At 38.6% G+C, this 14555-nt stretch overlaps 1 protein-coding gene and 1 long non-coding RNA gene across 2 annotated transcripts; one reads left to right on the forward strand and one right to left on the reverse strand.

The window, feature by feature from the left end:
* Positions 1-3005: 3005 nt before the first annotated feature.
* Positions 3006-5707, reverse strand: LOC120322169. The gene is made up of 2 exons (XM_039377224.2): positions 3336-5707; positions 3006-3279 (listed from the first exon to the last, which is right to left on the reverse strand). Coding segments are annotated over exons 1-2 (1461 nt in total). The 5' UTR covers positions 4796-5707; the 3' UTR covers positions 3006-3278.
* A 4597-nt stretch (positions 5708-10304) lies between these two features.
* Positions 10305-10738, forward strand: LOC120322172. Its single transcript, XR_005561993.1, has 2 exons — positions 10305-10518; positions 10575-10738. It is a non-coding gene; the product is annotated as an uncharacterized LOC120322172 (long non-coding RNA).
* Positions 10739-14555: the final 3817 nt, after the last annotated feature.

Raw genomic sequence — 14555 nt, forward strand, 5'->3', positions numbered from 1 at the left:
ACCGATCTCGGCCAGCCTCCGGTGTTGTTGGAGGCCTTCGCTGACCCGCCCTGTCAATGGCCATCTCATCATCATAATTTTCCCTTATGGCCCCTTCTGAAACCTAAGCTATTCGCAAGGGCCTCATGCTAGCTGCGGCAAAAACTTGGAGAATTACCACATTATAAATTGGATTTTATTACTTGTACATATAAACATTCTTAAAACTAGGCATATAAGATAAATAGGAATGAAAGTATAAAAAGATAAATTTTTGCTTATAATTAAACTATTGTTTTTGGAATTTACGAAAAGTGAGGATTAAAAAAAAAAATTACATGACAATAATATGCATGAATTTAAATAGCGTTTGTTTCGGATTTCTCTCAGTGTGATTATGTTTAGTTCTCTTTCATTTTCTTTATGATCTTTACGTTATCATTTATTTGAACGTTTCAAGGGAAAAAACAATAGGGACATCTACGTTAATGCTTTTAGTGCTGAATTCATTTTAATTTGGTCAATATACATAATCAACATGGTTTTCTTTGGTGACTCACCCTTTTCTTTTGTAACTTCCATCGGAGAAAGCGCTTTCGGCGACGGCAGCTATTTCATTGGGAGTAAAGCTTTAATTTTTTTTTTGGATTAAAAAATATAAAAATATGGATTATTTCGCACACATTCTTTGGAGGTATCCCTGTTATTCTTTTTATACCCGTTACTCGTAGAGTAAAAGGGTATACTAGATTCGTTGAAAAGTATGTAACAGGCAGAAGGAAGGGTTTCCGACCATATAAAGTATATATATTCTTGATCAGGACCAATAGCCGAGTCGATATGACCATGTCCGTCTGTCCGTCTGTCCGTCTGTCTGTCCGTCAGTATGAACGCTGTGATCTCAGGAACTACAAAAGCTACAAAGTTGAGATTAAGCATACAGACTCCAGAGACATAGACGCAGCGCAAGTTTGTCGATTCATGTTGCCACGCCCACTCTAACGCCCACAAACCGCCCAAAACTGCCACGGCCACACTTTTGAGAAATGTTTTGATATTTTTTCATTTTTGTATTGGTCTTGTAAATTTCTATCGATTTGCCAAAAAACTTTTTGCCACGCCCACTCTAACGCCCACAAACCGCCAAAAACTGTGTTTAAGACTCTCCTTCTCCCTTCCAATAACTGAGTAACGGGTATCAGATAGTCGGGGAACTCGACTATAGCGTTCTCTCTTGTTTTTTTCTCCTTTTAAAGTTGGCACATTTTTTTTTTCCCCTTGTGGCTTACAAATTTAACACCAACATAAAACACAAAACAAAGAAATCGGACACTTCTCTTCACATTAATTTGCACGTTATTTTTCCACAATAATAATAAAAAAAAATCTTAACCTAATTTACTAAAACATAATTATCTTTTCTTTTTTTTTTTTCGTATTTAGTGTTTTTCTCCCCTTTTTTTTTTTGGACTTTTTTTCTTTCTTTAAATTTTCCCTAAATGTGGGTCTTATAATAGTTATTAGTTTCAAATCGCGTTCAGCGCATTCGCGAGCGGATTGGACTTTTCTTTCGATTTTCAATCTTTATACATGCTGCTGGCGAAGCGCGCGAGCCAACTGACAAAAATCCACTAATCGGCGGCTACTTCTTCCGCGGTCCGTAGGCCTTCCTTGGTCGCAGAAGCTGCAGCCGAAGATTTGTTGTCCGCTTTGCCTTTTAATTCCCTTTATTGTGGCCTGACAAAAAAAATGGAATTTCTGGCGCTGCCTGGCTGTAGCGCTTCTTCCTTCCGGATCAGTAAGCTGGTTATATAATACTTTATTCTTTTAAAACCCTGCACGAGAGTTAGGCGATAAAAGTCTGGGTCTCTTAGCCCTTTTCCATCCACTTACCCCAGCTCTCCGCCGGTTCAAACTATTCGCCAATCTGGTTCGCCTGTAGCACTTGTACTTATTTGGCTTTAATTGCCCACAATAACCAAACGAACTTTCTCCGCCGATCTTTAACTTGAGAATGGCTGCTGATGACGCCAGAATAAGGCGGCAACCTAGCATCTGCCAGATTTGTAGAAATTTTACTCTCTCTGGGAAATCTGACAATTGGCCCTGTAAGACCCGTGACCCTGCCGCTAACCCCTTCACGCGTAATGCAGGTGGCGCACGCCTCGCAATATGACACCTAGATGGCGTTGCAGTTTTAGCTCTGTGGCGACACTGATATATTGGTAGCGTCACCTACAAAATACTAGATTTAAGCGATACGGTAACCCTTTACATTTTAAGCGTCATTCTCTGGATACGACTTGATACGCGCGCATTGTGTGTGCCTTATTATAATAAAGCTTTGTAATAAAATATATATGTACGCAAACGAAGTAAATGGCGAAACCAACTTCGCCAAAGCTCTGCCGCAAGTGCCACAATTTCAAATGGCCCTGCCCGCAGATCCTGTCACCCTCGACGAACTGAAACAACTTGTTTCAATGCTGAAGCCAAAAAAAACCCCGGGACATGACCTTCTTAACAACAGGACGATTAAAATCCTACCAGATCAAGCTCTTCGGTTTCTGGAACTAATTTTTAACAGAGTTTTACTTGAGGGCTATTTCCCAAAAGTCTGGAAGGCTGCAAGTATAATCCTGATACTAAAACCAGGGCAAAATCCGACAGAGCACAGTGCACAGTGGTTCCTCTTGTATGGAGACGCGGCCATAAATACTTCCAGTGCAGTTAGAAACCTCAAATTTAACCTCAGGGATCCAATAGTGCTTCAGTAAGCATGGTGTAAAAATTGTTAGGATTGGAGCCCCCTTCCCCACCAAAATGCAAAAAAACCCCTTTTCAAGCACCTATAAGTAGGCAATAATTTTTTTTAGCAAATAAAACCAGGTTAATTCGTGTATATTTTTGACAAATGGGCAGGCAGACAAATATATATACTTTATGGAGTCTTATTCTTCTCTCTATTCTCTTCTTCTTTATTTTTGTTGTTTGGAAAAAACTAATGAAAAATATAAAAATGCATATTAGAAATTAATTTAATACTTTATTATTAATTTTACAATGTTTCCTCTAGCAAACTATAAACAGATTCAAGCAAAGTTGACTTATCCTTTTTCTCAAGGTCCCTCTGTCCGGTTATAAACGGATCGGAGCGTAGAAGGAGTGCATTCAAAATGTCGGTGTTTGTAATAATCCGTGACATTTTCCGGCTGTGATAAAGTCTACATTTTTTAATTTCTTTGTTGTTTGATTCCGCAGCTTCCTCGGAAAGCTCTCCAATTGATATAATTGCATGTTCTATAATTGCAGATCCATGAATTAATACCTTGTGAACTGTAGCCGGCAAATAGTACCATGAATATTTTTTTGTCAGTTGCTTGGCAGTTTCTAAAGCGTATTCATTAAATTTCTTGGCATTAATTTTGTAGCCCGATGCAATAGCTTGAAGTATAGTGGCACAACGATGGATCAAGTTTTCATCTATTCCTGTAATATCAGATGCCAATTTTGGATTAGAAAAGAATTTTCTAGCGACATTTCCGTCGTTTGATGATCCTCTACCCCCATCTCTGGGCTTGTCAACTATTAATCCCATTTTTTCGCGAAATTCTTTTTGAATTTTTTGCTTTCTTTTCATTACTTCCAATTTTTTTTCCGGATCTCTCACCTGCCACATCTTGACGGAGGACTTGTAAGATATATGTAAAAAGTATTCAAAGAAGCGTATTTTTGCATGAAGGGGAGAAAGACCAAACTCGAAATGTTCTTTGTTTACAACTTTGTTTAAGCATTTGTCCAAATCGTTCATTTCTTTTGGATTTGCACCACAAATGTAACATTTGGCAGAAGATGACTCAGTTAAGGCATTGCATACCTTTCCATCCACCATAGTCAGTTGTAAACTATGTTCAACGTTTATATTTCTATTATGAATAAAAATCACTGACCGCTTTAGAAGGTTTATTTTCTCTTTAAAATATCTCTCCTCATTGATAGAAAGTTGACTTGTCTCTTTTTGGAACTGGAAACGTATTGGCCTGCAGTAACGCGTTGAGGAGGGCCTGGGATTTTTCCAAATTATTTTATTGCCAGATTTTGAAATAAGTTGAAGTGGTACGTAGGATGTCACAAACAAGCTTTTGTCATCTAAATCATTATTGGAAAATTTTTGTTTGTATTCACTATGACCTGTACTTCCATCAAATCCCCATTTTCCAATTAACACCAAATTTTCAATAGAATCGTCATTGACTGTTTCCACAACATTAGCCTGTAGCTCTAAAATACTCGACGCTGTATTATCTAATAAACTTTGTAATTCAACTTCAGCGTGAGATTCGTCTACAGATATGTTTTCAGGGTATCTCTTTTTCTTTGAATTTAATATACGTTTATAGCATGGAAAAAAATCAAAGGATATTTTGCTGTTCACGAAGTTTCTGATAAGCAAATATTGGTTTTTAGACATAGCGGTCTCCATTAATAGCGAAATTACCTCATCGGGATCTGCTGGCAATATATTTTTCATTTCACATTCAGTGCGTAACGAAGAAATAGCAGATTCGTCTAATTCGGCCAGATGAGCTATACGCCGTCGCTTTGTTCTCGCCGAGGATTCCTCAAAATCAAGTTTTTGACGTCCACGATGTGGACTTTGTACCCTTTGCTGATATTTTTTAGAGATGTTTTTCACTGGAATTGATTCGTTTTGATTCAGCCAATCAGACTTATATTTGAGTACTGACGATTCCTTTCGATCATAGCGTGTCCAATAATCAGCAATTTGTTTACAAAGGTTTGGAATACATTGCATATGTTCGGTCAATTCAACTATGTAGCCTTTAGTCTTAATTTCATCTCGTACAGCAGTGATAATTTCTTGTATTTTTTCTGTATAGGTACCCTTTTTTGTGCACCATAAATTAAAAATGTGATGGCGTTCAAACACACACTGATACAAATCGCCGTCTTAAGCCAAGTCAAATTTACACAGAAAAAATGACAAAATAATTAATTAAATGAGCATTGAAAATTTTACACATACACGAAAGACAAAATCACACAGACAGCACAATAAAAAGGCAAAACAGAGACTTCGTTGGCAAATTTGACTTTGAAAAAATAAGAGATTGGGTTAGTATATTAACGATAACAAGCACATCCGCAACTTTCCGCAAAATTCTCGAAGAGTTTTATTACCTCAAGAAACTCTTTAATACAATGACATAAACATTTATTTCGGGGTATCGGCGGGACACAACTAAAACTTTACGTAAACATGAAAAAGACGTTCACAAAATACACAAAAAAGGTTAAATCAAATATAATTACAAAAAAAGTGTTAAATCAATGAAATTAACTTAACATAATGAATTTATAAAAGTAAATACCTTCAAATTTAAACTGCATTTTAAATTATATCAATCAGATAAGTATTACTGACGCTTTACCTTTTTGAAGTTCGCTCTGTTATTAAGAAGAATGCAATTCGTCCAACTACGCTTCGCAAATGAGCTTGTGCTTGCGACTTCAATTCTATTTTTAGAAAGTCCCGTTAGCTTTCTAGAAAAAACCGGTTTTGTCTTGTATTGTCTGGACATTTTAGAGATGATTTGTTTACTTTTTGCGCAAATCTATTCTGGTTCATATTTTTTGAATTTTGGCCTCTGGGGGAACCACTGTGCAGAGGTAGCCTCTTATAGGCCGATCAGCCTCCTCCCCTCGCTTGGTAAAATAATGGAAAGGGTTATTCTCAACAGAATGCGAGACATTGAGCCTGTATTATTGGCGATACCAGACATCCAATTTGGATTCCGGACTCAGCATGGTACCCCCGAGCAACTCCATAGAGTTGTTAATTTTGCGCTAAAAGCCCTAGAAAAGAAAGAATATGCAGTAGCAGCTTCCTGGACATTCAACAAGCCTTTGATAGAGTGTGGCATCCTGGACTCCTACATAAAGCTAAACAAATACTAACACCTCAGCTATACCAGCTTATAATGAGTTTTTTGCTAGAACGAACATTTTGTGTGACGACCTATGGATGTACCTCTACCGTTAAAGCCATCGAAGCGGGAGTGCCTCAAGGAAGTGAGCTAGGCCCAACTTTATATTCTATCTTCTCCTCGGATATGCCCAACCATACAGCATTCACAGGACTAGATCGGAAAGATGTGCTGATTGCGACATATGCTAATGACACTGCAGTTCTGACAAAAAGGAAAAGCATTACCGAGGCCTCGGATGCACTGCAAGAGTACCTGGATGCATTTCAGAATTGGGGTGAGATGTGGAACGTCTGCATCAACGCTGACAAATGTGCAAATGTTACTTTTACCAACAGAACAAAAAGCTGCAGCGGCGTCTCACTTAAAGGAAGAGTGCTTGACCACAAATCATTCTACAAATACCTCGGAGTGATCTTGGATAGGAAATTACTATTTGGAAGGCATATTACGGCGATACAGCACGCTTTCAAGACCAAGGTCTTCAAAATGTCGTGGCTAATTGCTGCCCGCAACAAACTTTCCCTCGCCAACAAGGTCAGAATTTACAAGAGCATATTATCTCCTGGCCTATTCTATGCCATGCAGGTGTACGGGATCGCTGCCAAATCTCACCTTAATAAAATTCGGGTCCTCCAGGCAAAAACGCTTAGAAAGATCACGGGCGCTCCTTGGTACATGAGGACCAGAGATATCAAACGAGATCTGAAGGTGCCAAAAATCGGAGACAGGATCCAGGAGCTAGTGAAGAAATATAATGATAGGCTAGAATCTCATCCCAATAGCCTAGCGAGGCGACTAAGTATCGCAGCCCAAAGTCATCGGACAAGAATGAGAAGAAGACTAAAACGCCACCACCCTCAAGACCTGATTAACCGGGACTTGACATAAACGTGCTACATGTGAATCCGCTCAATTCTTTATTATTATTCTATATTACTATTCCATTTCCTATAAAAACTACCCAATGTAATCTTTGTAAATTAACTTAGAAATTAAAAAAATTTGTTTAATGTAAATACTCAGATTAGATTAAGTTGTCCAATAAGGGTACTAGTACGCTAGTCCAAATAAACCATTTCGTTAATGATAAAAAAAAAAAAAAAAAAAAACCGTTAATCGCAAAAACATTATTTAATTGAATTCACTATCTTTACATTATCTACATCTATACATATTCTACCTTACACCGCTTTACCGCCTTACATCTGACCGACTGCTTGTTAAGCAGATCGGAAACTAATTTAAGTTATTTTGTAAGAGAAATAGTATTCATTTAGGGCAATTCCTTCCTTTTCTTTCCTTCTCCCTTTATTCCATTTTCCTTCCTCTTCCCACATAAGCAAAGACCCGCCTAAACTGGCGTGAGAAAATAGAATGAAGTAAAAAGAAGAGAGAGAGTACCGCAGTAGGAGAGCAACTCAGAAGAGCAGATCGAAAATAAATAGCTCTCTTAGGATTAAAAGGCGGTGTAAGCTGATTTCTCTTTCACAGGCAACCACTTGAAGCGCTTCATCGTGGGAAATCCAAAGTGAGTAATATAAATAGATTTTCATAAATGAGAAAGCAGCCGCCGCAAAAGAAAATCAAATAATTAGCTACTGCGGCGCTACTTGTTTCCAAGTCCATTGTTTACCAATAATAAATTAAAAAAAAAAAGAAATTTAAAATGGAAATGAAAATTGCTCATGTTTAAAATTTACCCTTGCCCCAATATTCGCTTTTCTAAAATCTTAATAGAATAAAAACAAAAAAAAAATTTAAAAATAAAAATACACATCCCTATATACCTTACTTTCCCTATTCTTAATCCCCTGCCGAGCGTAAATATTCCTTTTTTTTAAGCAAACAAAAAACTTTACATTTTTACATACATATCTGTTGCGATAATATCTACATGAACGCCACAGTCCAAAATTTCTTTTAACAATTTAAATCTAGATGTTTAAAATTTGTAAGTTAGGGTAATCATTTAGGATATGTTGTCTAAACCTGTTCCAATAAAAACATTGTCAGTTTTTAAGTTTATTCTTTGTTAAAAATTAAATTTTATAATGTTTAAATCCGAGTAAATCTCTCTAGGGGTGCCATGCGGCGTCGGAAGGTGTATGTCGTGTAAAATGTAGCATACTTGTAGGGATCACCGGTTATGTCAAATGGTTAGTGGTGGTCAAGGTAGGGTGGGCGTCGACAGCTTAACAGCTGCTGTCGTACGAGTGTGCTATGTCCTTGTTTGTCCTTAGTCCTGTCGTCCGATAGTCCTTTAGTGTTTCTTGTGGAGATCAATTCCAAAGCACGCGAAATAAATAAGAGTGTGATACGAGACGAGCAAGTAGTCGCGATGTCAAATATTCCCCCCCTTTACTCTACCGAGAATTAGTAGCCGAAACTAGCGCGTGCTTGATCGCCCAACTGCAATTTACGATCTGCTCGGGAAAGTTATACTCGTAGTTCGCTACAACGTAATACCTCATTTGAGAAATACTAGACAATAATGGATCCGAGAAATCTAAAGCTCTATGAAATATATCAGTTGCGACAATTGAATGTGACAATCTATATTTCTTGTAAGCTATGTTGCAAGCTTGAGAAGCCTATGTATCCTAGTAGAACCAAGCTCGAATTATTAATCTGGTAATTGTGAACCAATATTTTATGAATTATTCCATATTTTGTTTTCAAAAGAGTCTATAATTTTTATGGGAAGAAGAACTGACAAAAATTGAGTGATCTGAAAGCTGTTTGCCAGGTGTTTCGGTAGTAAACTTCTGCTTGTATATTGAATGACCCGTTGAACCATCAAATCCATAGCTGCATATTAGTTTCAGAACTGTTTGAGAACTGATTTAAAATATCAGTCTGCATTTTAATAATTCTGTACGCAGTATGATCCAAAAGGTTTTGTAACGATACTTGGGCACAGGTTTCTGTTACGTTTATATTTACAGGACGGCATTGTAATTTAGATTCCATTACTAGACTATAATAGTTTGGATAAATGTTACTGTGGCGACTTGTATTCATAAATCTAGTGTTCATGTATTGCTGTTTTGTAAGAGAATTTTCTAGAAGGAAGACAAAACTTCATCTGGAGCAAGTGGAATGGGTTTTTGTATATCAAATTGCCTTCTCGGTTCAGATGAATTTTCGGGTGTTGTTATGGTTTTCTTAAGAATAAAAGCCGTTCCTTCCTGCTTTGTTTCTGCGCAGAGAGTGCTGCAGCATGTGCAAGAAGATTTGCACCACAATTATTTTCATCTGCAAGCTCAGATGCAAATTTCCTTTTAAATCTTGTGCCCGCATTTGTATAAGACGTCCATTGCTGTGGTGTCTTGCAGGTTTCATCGAGTGTAATTGATATTTTAGACGCCATCCAGACATAAATCGTTCAAGCATGTAGTTATATTTGGAAAGATACTTACAAATGTAACTATTAAAATTACTGATTTTTTTTTGTCTATTTCCTTTAAGATCTTGGATTCCAAAGCATTTTTATTAATCTTGGTGTACAGGGTGGGCCATCTACTTGTGACCCGTGTGATTCGTAAATAAAATTGTTAAGGAAAAGACTATTTGTTAATTTTGCACAGGCATTTATTTTAATTCAAGGAGATTAATATTATTAACATCTAAAATATTATTTGGATCATGTGCTCGCCTTTTTCTCTGATGATGAAATTGGCTCTTTTTCGGCATTTTTCATCACTTTCTCGAGCGTAGCTTTAGGTATGGCCGCTATTTCACGTTCGATGTTCGCCTTGAGTTGAGTTAAAGTCCTTGGCTTTTTAATGTACACTTTAGAGTTCAAAAATCCCCACAAATAAAAGTCGGTCGGCGTTAGATCGGGCCATCTTGTTGGAACCAGAAGTTATGCATTCGCTTTCTACGCACAATTGGCATCAAAAAATCGGTTATCATGGCTCGAAATCGGTCGCCATTGACGGTAAGTGGCTTGGATTGATCGTTGGTGGAGTGTATCCATAGTTAATGACTACTTAAAATGAAGAATCAGATTTGGTATGACGTTGGTCGATTTGTCAATGTATGTCAAAGTTATTAAGAGTTGTCGTGGGTCACATTTAGATGGCCCACCCTGTATATCCAGTCCAATACACATTGAATTTTTCGATTGTTTCTGCGCCATATTTCGAAAAGTTCGCTGTGACTTAAATCAACCGTGCCTATATATTACCAAATAGTGAGAAAAGGGGGACAAATAAGGATGAGTTTTCGATTTGTGGCTAAAGACAACACTCACAATCTGGAAAAATTAGTTGCTTTCAGAATGGAACAGCTTATTAGTTATATTTCACGAAAAAACGGAGAACGCATGTTAGTATTCTAAAAAATAATACACATAAATTGGAAGATGACTTTTCATAATTAAGTTGAATTTTCTGGACCAATTTTACACGTGTGGCACAATATAAAGCAACTAAATATTTTATTTCATTTTCTTTCTTTTCAGAAATCAGCTGTTCGCTAGCACACTTTTAAAAGCTGTCAACAAGTTTTGGTGCCACTTTTCAAGGTTTGAATTAAAATTTTTTATTAATGTATGTTTTTTTTAATTTAGAATTAAAATAGATATATTAACATCGAAAACTCGACTTTACGCCAAAAAATCGATTTCTGGACCACAGTTCACTGCGAGTATTCTTACTCGAACCAATTCCCACACAAATAATGGCGTGCAAGTCGGAGCCGAGGACCAGCAGCAGCGCAGTGGAGCAACTGGTGGAGTGCAAAAATAGGAAAATAGGAATTGCAGAAGGCGGGATACTTGGCCGCCGTATGCGAACACAATGCCCGAGAACCGGCGATACGGTCTGGTAATAACAAACAAGAGTTCGGACGCGGACGGTGTGGACACCGTTGCCCTAATTGTGAACGCCAACCAACGCCGATGTGTAGGTTAAACTTCTTATTTTCCTTTATTCGACTCGTCTAACCAAGAACTCGTCACAGAATGCCGCGCTGTTCTTCTTACTTATAACGGGGATTTCATCTGGCGCTGCTGTTTGCCACCATAGGCTTCATACCTCAACCTTAGCTAACATGGTGCATACATGGTACATACATACTTTTTAATACTGTGGGCCTTACGAGTATCTATCCGCAGACGTTCGACTCCAGCATGCTAGTGGTCTGCGAGGATGAGGAAACCGCCCAATGGGTCATGTCAGCCGTCCATGGTATGTGCCCGCCGCACTCCTGCCAGCCCTTAATCGAGTTCTTCGGCCTCCTGAGGACGTGAGGAGTCGCAGAACCCGGGCCTAAACACCGACAAGTGGGCCGTGGTCAATCGCTCCACCCTAGACTGCAATGATGTGGAGCAGCAGGTCCCTCAGTTCTGCGACAACATCGTGATAGAGCTGTATGTCAATGAGGAAAGTGGGGAATTCATCGCCGAACGATGCTTTAAACTACGTTACTGCTTCTGGCAACTTCGATTCAGTTTTGATTGCTAGGACGTTTTTGGGTTTTCCAAATTGTTTGTTAATATTTTTTGGCTATTTACTCGAAATAGTAAAATTTTATGAAATTAGAAAATTAAACGTGAATAAAAGTTATTAAAAAAAAATATGGCGGCTTCGCGGCAACTGCATTTCTGACCGAGTAATTTCTCTGGCATTGATTAAGTTTCTTGCACATGTAAGAGATAGGAATTTCGTCACCTTCGTCATTTATCTGCATAAGCACGCCACCAACGCCGGTGCGACTGGCGTCGCAGTGGATATAATACGGCCGTTGAAAATATGGGGTACGTAACACTGGTACATTACAAAGCTGCTTTTTTAAATTCTCAAAAGCTTCGTTAGCTGCCTTGGACCAATTAAAACGTAGTGTTTCTTTCAACGCAACCGTTAAAGGTGCTGAGACAGAAGCATAATTTCGAATAAATTTCTGGTACCACCCAGTCATACCCAGGAATCGTCGCAATTGCTTAATAGACTTAGGAACAGGATAATCTACGATAGCGCTAATTTTACCCATATCCATTGTGATTGCGCCATTGCCTACAATATGGCCTAAGTAGCTGACCTCCTTTCTACAAAATTTGCTTTTGTGAACATTGATGGTTAATCCAGCTTTTCTTAGACAAGATGATATTTCTTTCAGAACTAATACATGTCGTTCAAAGTTATCGGATCCGATCAAAAGGTCGTCTAGATATATAAATACTTCGTTTTTTAAAGTCCATGGAATTATTCGGCCCATTAATTTGGACATGGTTGAGAGCGCGTTGGTGAGACCAAATGGCATTACGGTGAAGTGGTACAGAGGTCTACCTGGTACCGTAAAAGCTGTTTTATCACGCGAACTTGTCTCTAGTGGGCAACCGGCTTTGGCAACCGGCTTAGGATGCCATCTATGATGGGCATTGGATAAGCATCCTTGCGTGTCACTTGGTTCACCTTTCGGCTATCTATACATAATCGCACTTTATCGAGTTTGGGGACACAGGATAACGTCGCTACTTGATAGGTACGGAATCGCCAACGTCAATGGAGTGGGAAAGCATGGTCGTTTTCCCTATACCCTTTTTGGCAAAAGAAGGAAAGCATTAAACTACGGCGTCAAGTTGCTGTTTTTGTTCTTCAGTCAGAAAACGAACATCGTCTAGATCTACTGCTGGGAGATTACTTTCTGGACTAGGTTTCATTTTAGCATATGATAATAGCTGATATTCTGTCCAAAAATCGAACCCTAAATAAAGTGATTGCTTTAACGAAGGTTCGATGTAAAAAGTAATATCCTTGGTCATATTGTTGTACTTAATTTCTGTGCGAATCTTGCCCACGGTGTTTTGGGATTTTCCATCGGCAGTATGAACAATACTTTGAACAGGTTTATAAGGACACTTTTCTATCAGTATTTCTTCGGCTAGTTTTCCACCTATACAACTAAAAAAATTCTGATCGGCCAAGAATTTTTACGTCTGCGTATGGTCGTACATCAGAGGCAATAATTGCTGATAACGAAAACCGTTTTTCGATTTTTATCTGATCAAAAAAATCTTTAATACGCTGTGCAGATCGCGAGGGCTGTCTCTGATGTTTATTGAGAGATTCGCCGGGTGGACCTAATTCGGTTAAAGGATAGTCTGGTTGTTGAGACAAATCTGGGGAGAGAGGGTACAGAGCAGCTATTGGTTACTCCGTATTGGCGGCTTTCGTCACCACTTGTTTGTGTGCCCCTTTCAAAGGTGCACGGCCTCGGTAGTTTTTTGAGCGACAATGAGGGCATGAAGGAAGGTAGGTGTCTGTTTTGCCACACCCATAGCAGAACACACGACGTTCGGCTAAGCAATCCTGATATCTGTGTCCGATTTTGCTACAATTCCAGCAGGATAAGTTAATTGCGGAAATTTCAACTGTGTCTGAATCCGACTCCACTTCGGTCTCAAGAATTGCCTCCTGCACAAACCTATGAGGAGCAGGAAGAGGTTTTCGCAATCCTGGCTTGACAGTAAGCATGAACGTTTCCCTTTTGCGAATAATCTTCTTTAGCTAAGAAATGCTACTGATTTCCTTATATAAAAAAGCTCATGCTGAATTTCTGGGGTACACTTCGGTGGTAACGCCAATACCAATCGCTAGCAACACCTTCAAATAAAGTGTTGACATGGCTAGTTAGAAACATAAAATTACCTTCTAATGTCTGTTTGGTAAGTGTCTAGTAAGAAAATAGATAAGAATGAGTTTTACCGAGGGTAGAGTGTAGTTTATTCACCCACAATTCTAGATCCAACCTGAAAAGGAAACAGGAAATATAAAAATGGTAACCTGTGTCACACTCCAATTAAACTCAACCTGCTGGCATCCTTATAAGTCCCATATGTACACATTCGGTGTTGGAAAATATAAGAAGGGAATGCCATGAGAGAGTCGAGAGAGAACCAACAATAGAAGCGGACGTGATTGCAACGAGCGGCAAAAACGTTAACATCGATTAAAACTTATTTGATTAATTAATTAAAGTATACCTAATACTATAACGTTTCGATTCTTTCACATAGTTAGTCGCGCTACCCAATCGCTTAATTCCTGACAAAACTAAAAGCTTACACACATAGGCATCGCGAATCATCTAATAAGAAAGATCCCTAGAAATAATATTACGGCTGAGTCACTTGCAGAACTATCATCAGATCACTCACCAGTTTTACTTGCTCTCAGGCATCGATCACATACAACTGAGCACACCTATAGGCTGACAGGCAACAGGAGCAACTGGGCAAGGTACACGAAATACCAACTCAAACAGTGTCTACCCATGAGGATATTGACCGCCTGACCGAATCGATGGAGGAAAATCTTGTTGCTGCAGCCAAGGCCTCTACCCCTCCAGACACACACAAAATGACAAATCATACCAAGACAACTTGCGAAATCGAACAGCTACTACTTGAAAAACGAAGACTAAGAAGAGAATGGCAGAATCACAGATCCCCAAAGGCTAAGGAACAACTAACTAACTAACTAAAGAGCAACACGTAGACTAACCAGGGCACTTAAGCTTGAGGAAGCAAACGCCCAGCATCTATATATCGAACAACTATCG

The sequence above is a fragment of the Drosophila yakuba genome, unplaced genomic scaffold (genome assembly GCF_016746365.2).
Source record: "Drosophila yakuba strain Tai18E2 unplaced genomic scaffold, Prin_Dyak_Tai18E2_2.1 Segkk11_quiver_pilon_scaf, whole genome shotgun sequence".
Classification (NCBI taxonomy): Eukaryota; Metazoa; Arthropoda; class Insecta; order Diptera; family Drosophilidae; genus Drosophila; species Drosophila yakuba.